Source organism: Carassius gibelio, chromosome B15, assembly GCF_023724105.1.
Source record: "Carassius gibelio isolate Cgi1373 ecotype wild population from Czech Republic chromosome B15, carGib1.2-hapl.c, whole genome shotgun sequence".
Classification (NCBI taxonomy): Eukaryota; Metazoa; Chordata; class Actinopteri; order Cypriniformes; family Cyprinidae; genus Carassius; species Carassius gibelio.
The window spans coordinates 26,212,958-26,235,114 of record NC_068410.1 but is presented as its reverse complement, the minus strand read 5'-3'; the positions used below and the strand labels follow the sequence as shown (position 1 = coordinate 26,235,114).

Below are 22,157 nucleotides of genomic sequence, written 5' to 3'. Positions count from 1 at the left end.
TTAACAAGAGTGTAGAAGCACCTAACCCTGATTAGAAGCCTAAAACATATTTTCTTAAAAGTTGTATTTCAATTCTGATTGGTTGATTGGAATGTTGCTGCAGGATCAACAAGGATGTTGTACTTGGTGAAATCACGCTCACCGCCTCCGGCCTTCACTCACTCAAGGCCATGTGTGACGCGGTTTCATTGAGAAAACAAACTACTTAGTTTGGCCTTCCAATGGGGTTTAATGTTTATGTCTTATCGCTCAGGCCAGGCAGGGCATCACAATATGTTAAGGGGAGTAACATTTCCGTCACAGGCTTAAGGTATTCGGCCAATCACAACGCACTGGATAGCTGGCCAATCACAGCTCACCTCGCTTTTCAGACGATGAGCTTAGTAAAACTCAACGCGTTTCAGAAGGCGGGACACAGAGGAGAAACAATAATGTACAGTATGTGGAATATAATGCGTTTTTATTCAACCTTAAACCGCATAAACACATTTCATTTCACCAAATACACAAAATAATGCTCTTTTTAGCAACATCATATGACACCTTTAAATAATAATACAAAATATCTGTTGTGAATAAATTATTGTTTTATATAATTAATTGCTACAGAAATGTAAGTGTGAACTGATTTCGTTATTATTAGAGTGCATAGCCGTAAGTGGTAATACGATATGGGACTGTCCTGCCTTTAATACGGCTTTTTTATTTTTGGAGCTTGACATTCAGTTGCCTTATGGGCGCTGTGTTGTTGAAGGCAGCAGAGCCGTCGTGCTGTATCTCTCGCGGTATATGACTGAAGAAAGGCTGACCGCTGACTTCAACAGGAGGACTAATAGCGATTCTAACAGGTATGTCGAATCTAGTCGCTGTGAGTTGCTGATAGTAATCCGCTCGTGTGTGATCGCCGTCCATGATGCTGCAGCACAGACTGATGCAGAGCTGCTGCTTCTGTACTGTGTATAAACATAGCGAGCACATATGACCAGAGTACTTCAGTGTGTTTTGCCAACGCAGAACGCTACAAATAAAAACGGTAAAATAAATTAAGCAACAGAAACATAATACACGATCGTGTTTCTGACCCTTACTAATTATGAAGCCGGATAAGATCACTGTACACTAGTATGTAGCAATGGTACTCTAAAAGTACTATGGATTTCATGTGGGCCGGTTCTGGGCCGAAACTGCTTGCTGTCTGACAGAAATGGTAATGCATGGTGTAGAAAAACACACAGTTACCTACATTGTTTATGGACATGTGCCACAGCAGTATCATACGAATGTGGTTATTATTTAGTAATATTTCAAAGCCCCCTGGTAATTCCATCTATGAAAAGACTTGATTTGTTTTATTATAATATTGTTAAAGCTTGTATTATTACTATTTGTGTTATTAATAATTGTAACGGTTGTATTATTTGATTATATTATAACTAGTGCTGTCAAACGATTAATCAGATCTAAAATAAGGGTTTTTGTTTACATAATATATGTGTGTACTGTGTATATTTTATTATGTATTTATGAATATACACACGCATGTATATATTTCATTTTTATATTTAATAAAAATACGTTGTATTTGTATATTAAATATATTTATATGTAATATAAATTATATAAATATATACATTTAAATACATGTAAATATTTTCTGTATATGAGTGTATTTATATATACATAATAAATATACACACATATATTATGTAAGCAAAAACCTTCATTTTGGATGTATTTAATCATGATTAATCATTTGAAAGCACTAATTATAACCAATATCAATATGTTCTTAGATGTTGTGATTATTTTATAATGAACTTCTTATCATTTATTCTGCGTGTAACAGATGTAAACATGCATGTCTGATGATGTAAACATGTAAACATGAAGCTGATGTTTGCAGGAGCCCAGTTTTCTTCCAGGCGAGTCTATAATAATGACCAAAGAAGATGAAATTCCTGACTGGGCCGGAGCACAGGACTTCTATGAGAAGTATGATCCAAAGGAGATCCTTGGAAGGTATTGTCAGATTGTGCAATAAGGTTTTAGTGAAGACCAAAAAAATTTCAGGTCATATTTCATCCAAATTTATGTAATATTTTATTATATATATTATAATATATTATATATATATATATATATATATATATATATTTCTAAATATTTCCAAAATGTTAAAAAAAAAATCTTTTGATTTTGGTTTGAAATATGACTAAGATGGATGTTTGTTGAAAGTGTTTTGGGATAAATAATAATCAATAGTAATAATAAAAAAATTGTGAGCATTTAAAAAAAAAAAATTGTATATTGGTTCAAAGTTTTGTCAAATTACTGAAACTAATCAGGTTTGGTTTGGACCGGTTTTGTTTGCCTGTACCTTTTTTATCTCCAAAAAAAAAAAAATCAGTTGTGACAAAATGACAATTTTACTTTCCAATTGTCATTACATCTAAATAATATTTGTAAAATGCATATTCATGCATATTTATAATATTTATGAGTAATCTAAATGTATAATTTAAATGTAGAATTTAGAATGCCGTAAACATTGTGAATTAATGATGAATTATCATAGGGCTAAACAAAGAGAAATATAATTTTGACTCAAGGGCTTGTGGTTCCAGAGTTGAAAACTAAAATGTACTTATAATTGCAAATGTTGAATAATAGTAATTCCATAAAAGTTACTTAATAACAGGAAGGCATTAGTGCAGGGGTTTCATTTGACCTAAAACACATTATTCATTTAGGATTCATAACTGATTCTGTATGCATTATATACTGTACAATGTTATATTCTTTACATCTTTTCTTCAGAAGACATATGATATGATATGTGTTTGGTTATGGAGAGTAGTAGTTGTGTAGCTGATGAGGCTTGTGTTGCAGAGGGGTGAGCAGCGTGGTTCGACGCTGCATCCACAAGCGCAGCACTCAGGAATATGCAGTCAAGATCATAGACATCACGCCATCAGATAAGATGAGCCCTGAGGAGATCGAGGAGATCAGAAATGCCACAATAAAAGAGGTAGACATCCTCAAGAAGGTGTGTGGACAAGAAAATATCAGTGAGTATCCATAAAGTAGCAGCTTTAAATTGCAAAATGTAACAGTATCTTGTTAAGAATGTATATTTTATTTCATGATATAATGAACTCTAATGATTCGAAAACGTTTCTTGCCTCTCCAGTTCAGCTGAAGGATTCCTTTGAAACCAAAGCTTTCTTCTTCTTAGTGTTCGACTTGTAAGTAGAGTTCGTTTATACCAAATGCCAGCATGCAGTACAAACTCAGCAAAAATAAGAAACCTCTCTCATATTCAGCTGCTTTTACTTCCAGCTAATTTCTTAAAGGTCCTGTTTTTTGTGCTTTTTTTTTAATTGTGTTTACAGTGTGCAATATAACATGTGTTCATGTTTCGCGTGTAAAAAAACAGTGTTTTTCACACAATTCACCTATCTGTACACCGCTGTTTTCACTGTCATAAAAACGGGCTGATGACTTCCTTGTTCTATAAAGTCCCTCCTTCAGAAATACGTAACGAGTTCTGATTGGGCCAGCGGTTCCTGTGTTGTGATTCGACAGCAGCTGAGCACACGCTGCCCTCCTGAAACGCAAAACTATTGGATTAGTTTTGGAGTAGTTTTGAGAAGCAAGTGGGCGGGATTTGTTTTGAAAACCTGACAATCCTGATCTGTACGTGCTGGAGATGTTCTTCTAATCACAGAATGCCTTTACTGACGAGGTGCACATGAAAATCGCATTCGATTTTTTTGCACAGCCCTAACATCTAGTTAACAAAACTACAGCATTGCTCTTTGTGTAATAAGTTACAGAAACTGTTAAACGCACCAACTTAAATAATAAAATACACTTACCGGTTGTGGTCCATAAACAGCACCTTCTCCAGACAAAGAGGGAACTGCTCCATCTTTCATGCAGTTTTTTGCGAATCCGGCATTAAACTGAATGAGATTGAGAAAGTTGTCCTCAGCAAGCTGTCCTCAGCAAAATGTGCAGCACATAGTTTACATGTGGATTATAATTTTCGGGAACCGAGTTAAACATAAATTGTAACCATTAATCTCCAAGTACAGCGTCCCTGGGAAGCCCAAACAAAGATGATTGGACTCAGAGATGAAAATAACAGCGTTTCGACGACATGTCGAACACAAACGCAGTTCTTCCTTCTTCTCCGTCGGAGAGCAATAAGACCACGCCCCTTTTTTGTGTATTCATGTGGGCGGAGGTTAGTCAAGAAACTGTTTTAGTGACGTCATTACTGCAGGAACTAGAGGGCTGTAGTCCAAACGGTCGTTTTTTGTAGGCGAATTCTGTTAAATCAAATATCTCTCTTGGCATTGAACTTTGAGCTTTAGAATTTGACAGATATTATTTATACTCTAACAACAACATTACACACTAACTAAAGTTTAAAACATGGGTTAACGAAGAACGGGACCTTTAACGTGTAAACATTTGAATTAACATAAAAAGTTAAACAAACCTAGACTTTTACAGGTATTTATTAAGCAGTAATTGGATAATGACTCAAAGCGAGTGCATCTCTTCCTCATGGACTGCACTTTTTTCGTCTGGTTGTTACAGAATCAATTGAAACATCTCTTTATTACTTTTAACTCTTAATTCCTAAGTTATTAAAACCTTGATTCCCTGCCACCTGTAAACTGTGAGTGTCTTAAAGTCTGTTCCACAGGTGCAATAATTGTTTGTGGTTCATCGAACAAGCATGAAAATTATTGTTTATACACTGGTCTGGTATGTATGGAAGCCCGTTTCTGCCACTGAATAAAAAATAAAACAAGGTAATTGCGACTTTTTATTTCACAATTCTGACTTTTTTTTCTCAGAATTAAGAGTTCACATCTTTCAATTGTGTGAGATAATAATTTGAGATATAAACTTGCAGTTGTGAGGGAAAAAAAAACGTTTTGAGAAAAAAGTCGCAATTCTGAGTTTTTTCTCACAGTTGTGAGTTTATTTCTCGCAATTCTGATTTTCTTTTTTCTCTTATAAAAAAGGTCCGAATTGTGAGATAAAAATGACCTTGTTTTATTTTTTATTTAGTGGCAGAAACAGGCTTCCAAAATATATTGAGAAAACAATTTCCTCAAAAAGGGATGGGTTTTTTTTTTGCTGAGTTTAGTAACTTTATATTATATGTGTGTTTATCTTTTTTTTATTATTAATATGACATTAACATTTAATTCTAATACATTTTTAAACAGAGTTAAATGCAATAAATCTTTTTCTCCCAGGATGAAGAAAGGAGAGCTTTTTGATTACCTGACCGAGAAGGTTACACTCAGTGAAAAAGAGACAAGGTTAGTGTAATAATTTCATCAAATCTCTCCAGGACATGTGCGGGTCATATTTCATCACAAAATCAAAAGTATAAAAAAAAAAAAAAAAGAAAAAAATAAGCCTTTTCTGAATTATAGTCACTCTCATCTTTTTTGTCATCGCACACTCAAGTACACCGTTTTGAGGAATCAAGATAAATAAAAATGCGACGTGAAATACAGAATAGAAATCCCCAAAAATATCTGTGTGCTTTCTGAATACTCCAGATGATGCCGGATGACAGATGCGATCGATAACTTGGTGCAATGAATAAAACAGATTTTATTCATCTTGATTTCTCAGAACTTCTGTGCTGTTCCTGGGCGAGTCGTAATGAACTCCTGCACTAATGTCTCATCAACACGGAGTGATGTCTTGTTTTTTGTATTGATTTTAGGATGAAATATGACCACAGTTCAGTGTACTTGTTTCATTTTGCAGGAAGATTATGCGGTCACTGTTCGAGGTGGTTCAGTTCCTTCACTCTCAAAACATCGTGCACAGAGATCTGAAGCCAGAAAACATCCTTCTAGATGACAATATGAACATCAAACTCACTGATTTTGGCTTTGCTGTGCAGATTGCACCAGGACAAAAACTTAACGGTAAGAAACTTTTCTTAACGTGTGTGTCATGAGTTTTTTTCAGTATTTTTTTTTCTTGATGATATTTCAAAAATAAAATGTATTTTTTTTGTTGTGCATGCGTGTGTAATTGTAAAATAGTCCCAATATTGACATCAGTCACAGGCCCCTGAATTGAAGAACTGAGGTCAGATGCGATTTGTATTTTCTGACCAGTAGTTGTCAGGTTTGTGCAGCTCTTGGATTCGGGTTTCATGTTATCCTTACATGAGATGTTACACATGGAACTGGAGAAGCTATTTGCTATTTGCTGTGCCCTCTGACCTTTAACCAGGAACAGAGTAGCTGCTGCTGTTCCAAGAACATGGCTAACCGATAAGAGAGATTTTAATACACTTTACCGTAAGACTGTAAAAGGGTGAATTCAATAAAGCCATAGTCTCATTACATAACATACTACACGTTATGATTCCAGAGACATAGAATGAGCATGCATCATATAACAGCCAAATAAACGTGTGTTTCATTAGAGCCTCCTTTGATATTGTGTTGTCATACATAGAGGTATGTGGGACCCCAGGCTATCTAGCCCCAGAGATTATCGAATGCTCAATGGATCCTCACCACCAGGGTTACGGGACCGCCGTTGATCTGTGAGTACACCCTCATATTTTAGAAATAGACTTATAAGAGCTCAGTCTTGACGACCAACCGATGTAAATTCTACTTGTAAGTAGTGCTGGATTGAGAAATGGCACCGGTTCTTGTGTTTTTCAGCTGGAGCGCAGGGGTGATCATGTACACCCTTCTTGCAGGTTCTCCTCCTTTCTGGCACAGGAAGCAGATGCTAATGCTGCGCATGATCCTGGCGGGAAGCTACCAGTTCACCTCTCCGGAGTGGGACGACCGTTCAGACACCGTCAAAGACCTGGTGCGTCTGTAGCAGATCTGGGATGATCAGAGTAGTGCAATACACTTGTTAAACTTTAGCAGCCAATGAATAAAGCCTACAAAAGATCGGCTAACCTGCCCTGCGAACTCTCTCAGATCTCCAGGTTGTTGGTGGTGAATCCTGAGGCACGTTACTCTGCCAAAGATGCCTTAAACCACCCTTTCTTCCAGCAGTATGTGGTCGCAGAGGTGCGACATTTCAGCCCCTACAGGAAGTTCAAGGTGGGTCTATATAACTGAGAATAATATGTATTTATTACCAATAAACAAACCAGAGGAAATCATCATTTTTGAATGAATCGTCCGAGCGAATGATTCAATGATCTATCGATAAAACCAGTTACTTGGATTGTTCTGGATTGCTATTTTGAATGAATTGGTTGAATGAATGATTCAATGCCTCTCTTTTTAAAACAACCAGTTGTAGTTTTTAAAAGTAAGCTTTTTAAGTACGTTTGTTTCTGCAGCAGTAGATTTAGCTAACGTTGACTTAATTTGGTTGAAAACAGACAATAGTGTCGATTCAGTTGACTTGTATTGTATTATTTTACCACATTTAAGAATTTGACAGAAAAAGATGACAAATACAGAATCGTCCCAATGTAAACCCCTCTAGGTTTATTGCAAACACTTGTGTTTTTCAGGTGATCTGCTTGACAGTTTTGGCAGCAATGCGCATTTACTGCAATTATCGCCGTGCCAAGCCAGTTACCAAAGAAGTGATCAAGAGCGACCCCTATGCAGTAAAGCCTATCCGCAAGCTCATCGATGCCTGTGCGTTCAAGATTTATGGACACTGGGTGAAGAAGGGCCAGACGCAGAACAGAGCTGCCCTGTTTGAGAACAGTCCAAAAGCTATCTTGCTTTCTCTAGCAGCGGAAACAGAAGATTCATCTCTCCGAATGATGTAATGTCATATATGTAAAGCACACTACTGAAAACTGTAGAGGATAGTATGTTCAAGAAATAGTTAATACCTCATGCTGCGTGACAGCGATATGAGAGCAAATCTACACTTTCAGTTGCATAAATTGTTCCAACTTTTAAATGCTGTTACTGAAACTGCACTGAACCTGGACACCTGAAGTTCTCATGATAATTCAGGTCGTGTTTATTTATTCTAATATATGATAAATTATTGGAAATATTAAAACAAAACAAAAGTATAAAATATCTTTTTTTTTTTTTAACACCATGTTGTCATATCTGAACCTAAGTGCCTGAGTTTGCAGGTGCTCTGAACTGGCTCATTCGTGTTTGACCTGGTTAGGTCAAAAGGTCAAGGGTTGTAGCTAGAAGGGAAACAGCTAAAACCGGAAGCTAACAATAAACTAAATTCCTATTAGATTGTGTTTTATTACCGTCTATACCCCAACCCTGAACCTACCCTTATAGTAATGCAAAAACAGCAATTATTGTTGTACAGAGTGACAAAAATGACGCTGTATTGATGTGTTCTAGCCTTAACCGAGGTCCAGGCTGTCCATGTGTTTCTCCACATCGGTGGGTTATTATTATCCAAGGGATAAAACCCAGGGCTGCACAGTGACGCTCCAGACATGTGTTTCTCCGGCCAGCGTGAAGGTCAGCGGGTTGTGGACAGAGTGTCCAAAGATACAGGACGAGTAGCTCCTCGAGTACACACCAAACCTGCTCCTTGGGAAAACTAAATGGTGGTAAATGTACTCTGGCTGAATCATGTGACCACACTCGCCTTCAAACTACTATGAGCACAGTTCCTGAAAAATCATCCCTATTCAAAACCTATTCAAATTTTTTTTACAGTTTTTGACCTGGATTACACAGTATTTTTACATCCATAAATGACCGAAAGCACCAGACACTTTACCATTGGCTATTACAGGGACAGGGGCTCAATGACCAGAGAGCATCAGTGACATGGTCCTGAATATTGATAGGCAGTATCTAGTAACTAGTTGCAGTAATAATCTTACTTTTTGCAGTAACTAGTACTAATAAGCTTTCAGTAATAATATTACAGTTATTATCCAAAAAACAGCTAGTTAGTTAGTTACTTTCGATAATTCAATAATTCCTAGATTTATTTTCATCAGATTTCACAACTTGCACAGGCAGGCTCATGAAGTCACCAGTGGAATATGAAAAAGCTTACATTCATTGGATGGAAATATTGCCGTTACATTGACTATTGTCATGCCAGAGTAAAGAATTACTCTGATTACATCACTCTGATCCTGATATAAACTGTAGAAAATCTTTTTTGAGAATGAGACATTTTCTTATGAACTTGTAAGATTTATTTTGATAAAATACATAATGGAATGTAATTTTATATTGGTATAACAGAAATGATAGCTACAAAACCACTCAGTGTTGTAATAGCCTTACTTCTGGCTGATTCAGTGCGGATCTTTGTCTAATGATGAGACAGAAATATATTGTTAATAACATTTTAGAAGAATTTTATGGGGATATGCAACTTATGTGGTTCGTGAAAGTAATGAAAGTAGTTTAATTATCCCATTTAATCCCACGCCCATAAAAAAGGTTTTCATTTATAAAGCTCTAAACACCTTAATGACTGATTTTTCAGTGTACTTTCTGCAAGCATGAAAAAATAAAGGGCCTCAATTAAACGTGTGCAGTTTCACGTGATAAGTGCAAACTGTCACATGACCAGAGTAGCTTATTTCCTGTTTATCTCCTTGAGAAGATGATGGCTCTAACACTAAAGCCTAGTAAAGTGTCTTAACATAAATATATGATAATGAGTTTTGGTACACATGATCTTTAGGGTGTCTAGTATTAATATATCCATTCACATATATTCAGTTTTGTTGAGTGTGGTCATAGAATGTGTAAACATGTTGATGGTCACAGTAGTGACCGCTGGGATAACAGTGAACTTAAGTTTACAATATAAATCCAACTGCAGTTGCTAATGAAAATGACAATAAAATATGAAAAACCATTGTACTAAATTAACATTTACAATAATGATGTTTTAATGAAGCATTTGATGTTATTTTTGACAAAATTAACAATTTTGAAATGCGGTGATGGATGTATCTTTTATTTATTTATTTATTTATTTATTTATCTCAGTGTTCCTATCAATGTTGCATAAGTTTTTCTTTTAATGCACAATAGTAACCCTAGAATGTGATCAAACAGTTTAAAGTAGCAGGGCTAAGATCTAAAAATTTTTATGACAGCAGAAATATGTTATATTATCGCACCGGTCACAATTGTGACCGAACATAAAACAAAAAAATTTTCCACACACTTTTCCCAAAAAATTAAAATTAAAAAAATAATATTGATTATTTCAAAGGGTAACTAATGACACATAATTTGGATATTTTGATGTCTTAGGAAAATGTTGGGATTAAACTGGCTAATTTCTATTTCCAAAAAGTAATATTTAACTTTTGAAGGAGTAACTAATAATGAGTAATATATAACATTTTTGAGTAACTAGCCCAACACTTCGACCAGTCAGTTGGTCCATTCTGACTAAATGGAGTGTGTGCAGACCAGTGACTTTAGCTACAAGATTTGAATGAACTCATTAATATATATCACGTACGTTACGCGATACGCTTCTAAAATTAATATTAATGAGGTTACGTGACGTTATAGAGAGACGTCAGCACGTCAAAATTAATATTCATGAGACAAGCGTCTCCACGTGTTTTGCTCGCTCTGGTTTTACACTTCCGCTGTCCCATGTGTCTGTTTTCATTTACAGTGAGATACAGCAATGGCTTCTAAACGACAAAATGGGGATCCTGTCGAGTCCGCTACAACAGCGAAGAAAACCAAAACAGACGAAAGCGAGTTCTCTGGCACGGTCTTTAAATCCATGCTGAAGGATCCAACTAAAGCGCTAAAGGGTAACTTCAGTGTATTTTAGCTACACAGCAATCTGCATTCAGTTGAAAACCGGTCACGTGTGCAGTTTTTCAATTTTATTTGTAAATGCTCGATTCGTGTAACGTTACAATGTAGTTTTCTCTAAATGCTAATAATCATGCTTCCAGTGTTCGCTCCACCAGACTTTTATTTTGTTTTCTCATTTGATGGTGCTCAGAACTGGCTGTAGTTACAGTAAAAACGCAGAGATAATTGAAAATGTTTACTTATATCTGTAAGAATACAAATGTTAACACTGTACTTAATCATAAACTTATATTGTATATTATGCAGGTTTGGAGACCTTCGTAAGACTAGCGAAGAAACTTCCATGCGCAGACATCTATGATGTAGTGGAAGGATACATCAAAATCTCAGTTGAATGTTCAGAAATTTTTGCATTACTGGAGGAAGAAAATAATTCAGAGGCTGAAGTGAGTCAATTATCTCTCTGTCTGTCTGTCTATTTTTTTTTATTTTTTTTATTTTTATTTTTTTATATTAGCTTACTTTTTTTACAATGCATAATAATCATGGACATTTTACATTACATTTACATTCATGCATTTGACAGATGCTTTTATCCAACGTATACTGCAGTCACAATACATATTTAATAAGTTCATGCATTCTCTGGATTAAACCCGTGGCCTAGCCATTGTTAGTGCCATGTTCTACTCTTTGAATACAGAAATGCCTTGCATTTTCAATTTACTTTAGTGTAAAATGTCTTACTTTTAAGAATCCATAATCATGCAGTGAGTCAAGGAAGTGAGAGAATAGGCTTCCAGTTCTTTCGTCACATAGGAAATGAAAGGTCTAGTTGAATGATAACAATTTATTTACAGTTTGGCAATTAAATAAGTTTATAGTGATGTTTCATGCATACAGTAAAAAAATAGACTTCGATGCTGTATGCTGATTTGCCAACATTAGTTATTTTTGGTGTCCAAAATATGCAGTTGATTACAATTAAAGAGTTTACTGTTTGCATCATAATCACATCTATTTAATATATTTTGTAGATGATGCTGATATTTCAGAGTCTAGAAATGATTTTGCTGCGGACGGCCAGCGATCTGTCTCAGTTGAGCATGGTGGGCTCCAACATCGTGAGGAAGACTGTCTCCACTCACATGAGACTTATACTGTCCTCTCTACATTCGGAGAATCACAGGTATTTTTATGCAAATCTCAATCAGATATTTACATTTATGTGTGATATGATAAGCAGGCAAAATGGATCAATTGGAATGTTTTGAACGCACTCATTGCAGTTTGTGTACCTTGTTTTTTGCACAGGTTTGTCCGCCAGTGTCTGTGTTTCCTGTCCGCAGTGGTATCTCAGGGATGGGAGGCTGCGAGGGATGTCTTCAGTCAAATACACATCAGTAAAGGTCTCACCAGCCTCACACGGAGAAGAGACAAAACTGTTAAGTGCTTTACAAACTCTAAATACTACATAACTTTTACACGACATTCGCGTTTATTCATTTAGCAATTGTTCATTTTCTAGGGAAAGCCAGATGTTCGAATGGCTTACATACAGTTTGTCCTTTCATTCCTGATGTCTGGAGACAATACAACTATTGGCCACATACTGGAGGCTAAAGGTATCAACAAACCAAATCTGTGTGTGCATTATGAGTTGGGTCTTTAAATGGTCTTAAATTAGTATTTGTCTGTCGTTCTCTAGATTTTTTGTCTGAAATCTTGACCAGTGGACTTAAAGATGACCGATTATCCATCGTAAACTTGATTCTGTCCACCCTGCAAACCAGAGTAAGACCCTTCCTTATGAATGCCATTTACCAAAGTGAGTGAGTGCTGTCCTTAAATGTCATAACATATTAATGTATTTGGCCATAGGTTGTGCAGAATAAAACCATCACGAAAACTCAGAAAGTGCGATTCTTTAGTCCTTCCATACTGGGACACATTGCCTCTCTCTATAAGTGGAACGGGATTGTGGATGTCAGTGTGTCTGAGAAAGAGGTACAGTGGACTCTCTCTTTACACAGAGCATGACTTGCATGGGTGATTCAAATCCCAAATCTAAATTGTCAAATCTGTTGTAAGATTCTCCACAGATATGAATTGGTACATTTGTTAACCCTATGTGTGTGGTGTCTGTCGCAAAGTACTGATGTTGACAATAAACTTTATATTTAAAAGCGCATCACAACATTTTACAGTAAGGGTTCATTAGGAAACATGAACTAATAATGAAAATACATCTGTGAAGAATTTGTTGTTGATGTTAAAGTTGATGATAATTTCAGCTTTTAGTAATACATAATCAAAAGTTGTATCTGTTAAATAGACATGATCTATAAACTAACATTAACTAATTAATAAAACCTGTAGCAAATCTATTGCACATTGTTAATGTTACACTGTAAAAATATTCTGTAATATTTATGGTAAGAAACCGACAGCTGTGGTAGTAGCGTTTTAGGTTTTAACTTAAATTTACAGTTCAATACCGTAATTTCATTAACTGATGTAATGTTAATATACCACACCACTGAAGTACTGAAATCTGTACCTTTGTAAACACTGCACCAAAGGCAGGTGGTGATTTAGAAAATCACATGATAAACCAAAGCCTATCACAAGCAGCTTTTAAAAATTAATATCTATATAGAAGATGTGCACTAAAAACTAAACTCAATCATGGTAACAATACACATGAAACTGAAATAATGCAATAAACATTAATTGAACAACATTAAATGTAACACACAACCCTAATGCACACAACTGATAAGAAAAAACTAAGAAGAAACATAGTTATTTCAAACATAAAAATTGAATTGTAATGCCGAAACTCTGGGAATGTAAATTTACAGTTATTCACTGTTAATTATACAATATTTTTCAACTTCCAAAAACAGTATACCACCATAAAATTACATGTAATTTCCAATACAGTTTTTCACCATATATAGTACACTGTTAAAAATATTCCGTAAAATATACAGTAAAAAAACGGCAGCTGTGGTTGCCAGAATTATACCGTAAAAAAATACGGCAACACCGTTTTTGGTGTAACGGTTTTATATCGTAAAAAATACAGTTACACTGTTTTAGGTTTAACGGTTTTACCTTATATTTACAGTTTAATACCATAATTTAACTGATATAATATTAATATACAAACTTATTGAAGTACTGAAATCTGTTTTGTACCTTTGTATTACACTGGTAACCACCAAAAGTAGGTGGGGATGAGAAAGTCACGTGATGAAACAAAGCCCATCACAAGCAGCTTTTAAATAATAAGAGAAGGTGCACGGTGTCATTCACACAAGCACTAAACACCATCATGGGGAGACTCATTAAACTGAAATATGCAATAAATTACATTAATTTAACAACATTTTATGTAACACACAAACCTAATAAACATAACGGATAAGAAAAAATTAAGAAACATAGTTATTTAAAAGAAAAAAAACATCAAATTCAAACAAAATTTGAAATGCAACGCAGAGAATTCTGGGAACGTAAGTTTACGGTTTTTCCCTGTAAAGTTTACAGGAAATTACCGTTAACCACTGTACCACTGGTTTGTACTGTAGCATTTTCACAGTTCATTACCGTCAAAATCACAGTCATTTTTTACAGTGATAAGGTTACCCTTTAACCATTTAACAGGTTTTTTCTGTAGCATTTTTGTAGTCTTTTACCGTTACATTCAGTTTAACTTTTTTTTTTTTACAGTGTAGCTAATGCGTTAACTAACTTCAGCTTAAAGGCAAAAAACTTAAATGTTTATAGCATGTTAATTATACTACACATGCAAGTGATATCATAAGATGAAGAGACAGAAGTTGTTGCTGCTGCTGCATAATATTTTGCAGTGTGTAAAAAAAAAAAGACTGTGTTATGCTGATCAGCTGAAAATTAATTGTATATGGTTTTGTACAGTCACGGTTATAAACTCTCTTTCCACCTCTCTATACTTATTGAGTGTGTTTCATAGGCCAAAACAGAGAAAACAAGAAATAAAGTCAAAGATTAAATTAACTTTTATCCCTAGATTTCCATTGACATCACAATAGTATTTGTTATTGTGAATTCTTTTGGCCATGATAATTGTGTAGTAAAGGCCTGACATTGTGGGAAATCTTTGCTTGTGACCTCAAGACAATTAAAAATAAGTTAAATTACATGTTCCTGTTAGTAACAATGTAATAAGAAGGTAATAACAATGTAATTCTACCTCTGAAATCCTATTTCTATTACAGGAGTTGTAGGTGAGTGAAAATAATATTAACCAATAATGTCATAATCTAACATTTATTATCAAACTCTGATACATAACATTAAATCCAGGTTTTGCTCTGGAACACATCAAATTACAAATGTTCAATGCTTCGCGCGTGCCTTTCAGGATGTCTTTAAGCTTTTTGTAACCTACGTCTTCTAGAAACGAGATGAAGGTGAAGGGAAGCGTATAGTGAGGGAGCTGGTGCATAACTTCCTGCTGGACCTCTGCTGCTCTCGCAAACATGGCATCAGCTTTCATGACCCGAGCCTGGGCACCGCTGGAAGGTAAGTCTGTGAGAGCTTCATAGCGTCATTCTTTCAGCTAAATCTTATTGTTGTTTAAAACACTGTTTTGTAATCCTATCCAAATAAAATATGACTCTACTAGCACAAAATCTCCCAAGTGTAAAAGAAATAAGGTCAAGTCAAATGTGCCTAAATGCTTTCCCCTCATTGTACTTTTGTCACCTCGTTTGCACCCATCCAGAGCAGGAAACATTGTTCTTCTGCAGTTCCTGGTGGGGCTGAAGCAGGCGGCCGAGGACGAGATGGTAGCGGAGCTGGTTGTTGGTGTTCTGAAGGCCAGTCCTGATATACTGACCAGATACTTTAAAGAAACCAATTTCTCATTCAGTCCACGAAACAAAAGCACTTGGCTGGAAAACATCACTCTACTCAAGAAAGTGAGTCTGAAGCCTTTGCACGTATTTACCTTTGCCCTTCAGCAAGTAGGAAATATGGGAATATATATAATGTAATAGGAAATATATAACAATTTAATAAAGTTATCAAACACTAAATACAAAATTAAATATAGATGAATCCTTAGCTGCAAAAGTTATTGAGTTCGTGTAATAACAAGGCCATTTTACATCTTATTTATATTGTGCGTCCTTTTGCCTTAACTCCGAAATGGTTCACAGGTGTGACTTCCTCATGGTTTGATATTGTTGCAGATTTACGAGGCTCAGCCGGGGGTGTCCAAGGCTTTCCAGATGAGTGAAATGATTCCTTTACCTCGTCTGCTGTCTATGGTGTTGGTCACGTCTCTTCCTTCAGTGTGCAATAAAGCCTTCTTCACTCAAGGTCTCAATGTAAGCGCCAGATTCAACCAATCAGACAATCACAACAGTACCATTAGAGGCCAATCTCAGTGTATTTATTTATTTATTTATTTTTATCCAAATTAATTAATATTAGAAGAAGATGTGTTTTCAAAATAATTTGAGTTGTACATTACTCTTCAAAGGTTTGGGGCTTGTAAGATTTGGATGTTTTTTAAAGAAGACTTCTGTGCTCACCAAGGCATTTATTTGATCAAAAATACAGTAATATTGTGAAATATTATTACACATCAAATGTAATTTAATCCTCTAATGGGCAAAGCTGTATTTTCAGCAACATATCTCCTTTCTTCAGTGTCACACGATCCTTCAGAAATCATTCTAATATGCATTTACATTTACATTTTTGCATTTAGCAGACACTTTTATCCAAAGTGACTTACAGTACATTCAGGCTACACATTTCTTTTTAACCAGTACCTGTGTTCCCTGGGAATTGAACCCACAACCTTCTGCGCTGCTAACGCAATGCTCTACCACTACAGGGACATCTCAGTATGCTCGATCTTTAATATTTCTCTTATAGCTACCCAACCTGGTGGTCCAGCACACAACACTTTCCCTCCTGGCATTTATTCTGAAGCGAGCCCAGAAAAACATTGAACACTGTCTGGACAAAACAGTCTGGGAGAGTTCAGACATTTACAGCCCGGCCGTGATGGAGGAGTTTGTGCAGCTTTACAGAGATGCACTGAGCAAGGTGAGGATGATGGGAAAGGGTTTTAACATCTCAAGCTATCATATTATTTCACAATGAATATTCATCCTTTTGCTGCCTCAGATTCTACCGGACACGGTGTCCGTTGTTTCCAACTGGCAGTCGCACTTGAAGGAGAAGGAGGATGCAGTAAAGACGATGGGCACAGGACAAAAACAGAGCGAAGAACACAGTAATAGTTAACGTCTTTTAAAGCTACAGACTTGTTCTTGCTCAAACACAGTCATTCAGAAATGGTTTTCCTCCAACAGCGCGGCAGGACGACCCACAGCTCATCCTGGTGAAGGCTCTGCTGCTGCGGGTGATGTGTTTGTATCAGAGGGTGGTGCCTCACCTCGTCAGCCAGAGCAAGTTCGACTTCAGCAAACTCCTGAAAGGTATGACACATTGATTGAGAACTGATATAAGCAATATAGTGCATTTACCTTCTCACCTGTTATGGAACGGATTTAAGTGACTAATCACAACGTTTGCAGGCATTGTGACAGAGAGTGGAATGAAACAGGAAGTTCCTCCAGTTCTACAGTATCAAATTCTACAACTGGCTTTGGAACTTCCTGCAAGCAAATTCTCCTGGTTTCGTGTTCAGGTAAAAACTTACTTTTTTTTATTTGCTTTTTTTTTTTTATCCAAGGTCTGCGTGAACACATTTGTCTTCAACATTTGGTTGGCTAATGTTTGTGTATATGTGTATTTTGTTTCTTTCAAGCTTAAGATCATCATGTGTCCCCCCTTTTCTTTTTTTTATCCCGAAACGCAGGATCTGCCAGATACAGATCCTGAAAAAGGAGAGCGATCAGTCTTCTATTTGCTTCTTAAAATGTTTGTGAGTAGTAACAGTAACTACTTGAAGACTTCAACCAGGATGTTGGTCCTAAAAGTAAGTTTCATTCTCATTCAACAACAGAAAACTGCATACAAAACCCATGTTTTTAAAATACTAATGTATTATAAGTATCGTATATTTCGGGCTATAAGTCGCACCTGAGTATGTGTCGCATCAGTCCAAAAATGCGTCATGATGAGGAAAAAAAACATATATTTAGTCGCATTTATTTAGAACCAAGAACCAAGAGAAAACATTACCGTCTACAGCCGTGAGAGGGCGCTCTATGTTTTCAGTGTAGACTACAGGAGCACTGAGCAGCATAGAGCGCCCTCTAGCAGCTGTAGACGGTAATGTTTTCTCTTGGTTCATTTGTCTCGGTTCATGTCAAATTAATTTTGATAAATGAGTCGCACCTGACTATAAGTCGCAGGACCAGCCAAACTATGAAAAAAAGTGTGACTTACAGTCCGGAAAAGATGGTATTTTATTATTTATGGAAGGCCGTTTTCACACCTGAATTAAAAAAAAAAATTGATTGTTGCGATTTTTATCTCACAGTTCTGACTTTTTTTTTCTCCGAATAACGTGATATAGTCACAATTGCGAGAGAAAAACGTTGCAATTCTGACTTTTTTCTCGCAATGGCAAGTTTATATATCACAATTTTGAGTTTAAAACTCGGCCTAAGATGCTGACATGGCAATGAATAAAAAAATACTACTACAAACAGATTTTCTAAATATTTCCTGCAATATTATGTACGTAAAGAAATATATTTTATGTTTGAACAGTTACCTGTATCAATCAGCATGTGCGCAGCTGACACATCCAACCTAATGACTGACATATATCACTTATCCTGTCTGAAAAGACCATAAACTTGCAGATGACATCTGAAGGAAAAATTAATTGACGTACACATCTTAAAATCTGATCCTGTGTGACTGATCCACTTCAAACCGGGTGGTTTTAGGTCAAGGTTTTTGCCAGTAGGGAACAGTCTTCACAGTCATTGTATAGATCAGTAGTTTGGACTGACACGAGGGAGAGGAAGTAATGACAGAAGTTGTATCTATGGCTGAACTCACTGATCCTCCTCTGTTCTCCAGGTGTTGCGGGACAGTGGTGTATTTGAGCACACGTGGAAAGAGCTGGAGATCTGGTTGGACCATCTGGCGCTTTTGGACCCGTCCCAGCAGGAGACCGTTATCCAGTTTTTAGACCTTGTACTGGATTCTAACCTCTCACATCTGTTTTTACTTGGTTCTTAGAGAATCATTTCAGAGTTCTGAATAAAAAAGGTTGATATTTGCCATTTAGTGCTGTCCATCTCTGTTGTGTGACAGGTTTTGAAGAGAGTGGTGTGTAACCCGCACGTGTACACGGAGAAAGCAGCGAGTATGGTCCAGGAGGCGGCGTATCTACAGGCCAACCAGAGCGGTCAGGAGGGAGATGAAGCTAGCATCCCCATATCACACATCGACGGTTAGACGTGTGTCTGTGATCTGAGGAGCTGGAGCAGCGGTGGGAATTATTCTGGGTTGTTTAAAGGCTTATGTGTGTATTCTGCTGTGTTTTAGATGTGCTCGACATGGTTGATGTGATAGTGGAGGACAGCGAAGGGGATGTTGAGGAGATCGGACCTTCGCTCACTGATGACATCATCCTCCAGACGTTCCCGTTCAGTGCCATTGTACCAGCTGTGCTAGAGGTTCGCAACAAGCTGCCGGAGAGTTTTAAAGATGGGAAAGGTAAAGTTTACAGATAGATATGATCTAATCAATCAAGTTTATTAAATAACAAAATGAGACATCAGAGCTGTGGGGTGTGTGTACACATTGAGTCCTGGTGCTCATGTAAAAGAGTCCAACCTGCGTCTCAGAAGGCAAAAATCTTTGCTATTTGAAATCCATTTTTACTTTTTTTTTTTTTGTGTACTTAAATGTAACATTTACCTGCAGAGTTGTCCTCTTATGGGTGAAAATTACAGTTTTTAATACAAAATCTTTCATAGATCCGATTAATTTTTTTAACTGGTTGGTGTTTCAACAAAAGAGAAGCTTAGAAACTTTAAGCTCTATTTGTGATATCTCTTCAAAATAAAAGTCTATATTTTTTTTCTGTAAAATAAAATGTGTATAGTAATTAAATGCCATAATATTTTTTAAACTCCTGTATTATATATAAAAATATTTTGCGCTTCATTTGATACGTTTAATTATTATAATATTTATATTATTTTTATTTTTAATTTGACTGGGGTGTCAACCAAACAGAAGCTTGGGGACTTTAAGATCTCTGTGTTTTTTATTCAAAATAAAAGTTCTTTGGATAAATATTTGAAAGCAATTAAATAAAGGCGATCTGTTTTTCCATGAAGTAAAGTTGTTATTATTGTTATTAAATTTTCAATGTTTTATTAGTGTTACTAGTATAGTAATATATTTGTAATTGTTATAATTTAATAAAATAAAAATGTAAACAATTATAAAATGTATTTTAATAAAATTGAATTTAATTTAATTGATAAAATAAACAAGTAATCAACTAATAATAATGTAAACAATAATAATAGTTTTGCCCCCAGATTCCCCTCATGGTTGTATAGCTGCGAGTGTTCAGTGAGAATGCAGTGTGTAGGGCAGGACAGTTTTCGTGTGCTGTTATATATTACCATCTGTGCTCTGTTGTGTAGGAGTGGTGTTTCGGTACATGGCTGCGGTCCTGTGTGATGTCCTGCACTGTCAGAGAGACCCGCTGGCTCTGTGTCTGACCCTCCAGCACTACGATAAAGAGCTGAACTCCTCAGACGCCTCCGTCGTCTCCTTCTACCGCTACTACTCTCAGTGGCTCCCCAAACACACACAGGACCCCCCGGTGAGCCCTTCACCTACACTGCACCTCAGATCCAGAGGCAACTAATCAAACTGTTAGCTGTCTTCTCCTTTTCCTTCAACATTTCCTTTCGTTTCTGCTTCTTCTTCTCTTGAGTGTATGGCAGCTCATAGAACTGGACATAGAAAAGTTATGAAATATGCCGTACAGATAGAGGACAGTCTATAAGCAAATTTGGACTCTCTATTCTTGATAAAGTGTTCTTGGTTCATCACGAGAACAGTGACATCAAATATGGCATAAACAGATGAGCTCACTATTTTGTATAATTTAATTTTATTTTTTGGTCTATTTCTCACCAAAATGTAAAAATTTTCTTCAGACCCTGACATGAAATATTTTTGTAACATTTATGTATTTTATATATTTCCTTTTATACTCAAGGACCTTTATAAACTAGGAATAGTTAATCCAAAATTGAAAAAGAAAAATCTTTTTTTAGTTTTATTTTCTTCCTAATCAAACTTTCTTCCAGTTTGTCACTAAAGACGTCCCGGATGGTGCATCTGGCATGGACTTCTCCTCGCTGCTGAAGGCCTGCTACAGTGAAGGGCCCGATGCGTTCCTGCGGGACTCTTTTAAGGAGGCTGCACAGGAAGCTGTGAACACTCTGCATGTGTCCCAGTTCCCTGTGGCTGTCAATCAAGTGCTTCTCTACCTCAGAAACTTCGTGCTCACGTTCAATTCGGTATTCAGCCTCTCAGACATATATTTGAATGGTTTTTGTCTAGGAACTATAAAGTTTGCGTTTAGTGTTCATTTGAGTGAGATAATTCACCACAAACATTCTGTTGCTCTTTACTCTCCTTCATGACATTCCAAACCCGTATGACATTCTTCCTTCTGTGAAACATAAAAAGAATGTTGGTGAGGATTTGATGGAACACTTCCATTGTTTGGAAAAAAAGTATCATCTTTGAGGTTCTACAGAAGACAGAATGTCATACACCTTTGGTTTGGCGTCTTTATGAGGAAATGATGACAGAATTTCATTTTTGTGTTAACTATCCGTTGTATGTTTAGTACCATTTAAATGAATGATTTTGTGAAGTATGATTAGTCAGTTAAACACTATAAAAAGTCATCCTTTTACCCATTTCCTAGTGGAAAAGAACGTTCTGTATCAATTAGCCAACATCTGAGAACCATGAACATTCATATATGTTGATAGATTATGTAAATAATAAGTTAAAATCTCAGGGGGTAGTGTTTTAGGAATCGATTCAGCTTTTGGGAATAGCTCCTGAGCCGTGGTCACTGTGTTTTCCTGCAGCTTCCCAAAGAGAGCGCAGCAGAGGTGTTGGGCAGTGTGATGAGCGTGCTGAACTCTCTCGTCCTGAAGCTGTTGAGCTCAGAGACACAACAGCCCACTCAACCTGAACCCACAGAGCTGCAGGACGAGGCAGACCTCTTCCTCGAGACCAACCACGTACCTGCTCACAACACCCAACAGGTAGCCTTGATCTTCCTCCGGGATGCTTTCAGAAGCTTTGTTATTGGGAGGTAGACCGATCCGTTGC

At 36.4% G+C, this 22,157-nt stretch overlaps 2 protein-coding genes across 2 annotated transcripts in view; both read left to right on the top strand.

Annotated features, from left to right (window-relative positions):
* Window positions 1-687: 687 nt before the first annotated feature.
* On the top strand, window positions 688-8,070 carry phkg1a (phosphorylase kinase, gamma 1a (muscle)). Its single transcript, XM_052576151.1, has 10 exons — window positions 688-848; window positions 1,904-2,019; window positions 2,890-3,068; window positions 3,191-3,245; window positions 5,280-5,345; window positions 5,806-5,969; window positions 6,511-6,601; window positions 6,726-6,879; window positions 6,996-7,121; window positions 7,544-8,070. Exons 2-10 carry the CDS (start codon window positions 1,937-1,939, stop codon window positions 7,808-7,810), a joined length of 1,185 nt encoding a protein of 394 aa, XP_052432111.1. The 5' UTR covers window positions 688-848; window positions 1,904-1,936; the 3' UTR covers window positions 7,811-8,070.
* A 2,481-nt stretch (window positions 8,071-10,551) lies between these two features.
* The window catches only part of urb1 (URB1 ribosome biogenesis homolog), a 27,606-nt gene continuing 16,000 nt past the window's right edge, over window positions 10,552-22,157 (top strand). Inside the window, exons 1-21 of the mRNA XM_052576110.1 lie at window positions 10,552-10,777; window positions 11,091-11,230; window positions 11,822-11,973; window positions 12,099-12,228; window positions 12,313-12,409; window positions 12,493-12,578; window positions 12,666-12,791; window positions 15,232-15,356; window positions 15,559-15,754; window positions 16,028-16,165; window positions 16,722-16,895; window positions 16,977-17,085; window positions 17,165-17,290; window positions 17,390-17,502; window positions 17,674-17,793; window positions 18,852-18,968; window positions 19,089-19,227; window positions 19,323-19,493; window positions 20,438-20,619; window positions 21,113-21,325; window positions 21,911-22,090. Of these exons, the coding sequence (XP_052432070.1) occupies window positions 10,645-10,777; window positions 11,091-11,230; window positions 11,822-11,973; window positions 12,099-12,228; window positions 12,313-12,409; window positions 12,493-12,578; window positions 12,666-12,791; window positions 15,232-15,356; window positions 15,559-15,754; window positions 16,028-16,165; window positions 16,722-16,895; window positions 16,977-17,085; window positions 17,165-17,290; window positions 17,390-17,502; window positions 17,674-17,793; window positions 18,852-18,968; window positions 19,089-19,227; window positions 19,323-19,493; window positions 20,438-20,619; window positions 21,113-21,325; window positions 21,911-22,090 (2,967 nt within the window). The 5' untranslated portion in view covers window positions 10,552-10,644. The remainder of the gene's footprint in view (window positions 10,778-11,090; window positions 11,231-11,821; window positions 11,974-12,098; window positions 12,229-12,312; window positions 12,410-12,492; window positions 12,579-12,665; window positions 12,792-15,231; window positions 15,357-15,558; window positions 15,755-16,027; window positions 16,166-16,721; window positions 16,896-16,976; window positions 17,086-17,164; window positions 17,291-17,389; window positions 17,503-17,673; window positions 17,794-18,851; window positions 18,969-19,088; window positions 19,228-19,322; window positions 19,494-20,437; window positions 20,620-21,112; window positions 21,326-21,910; window positions 22,091-22,157) is intronic.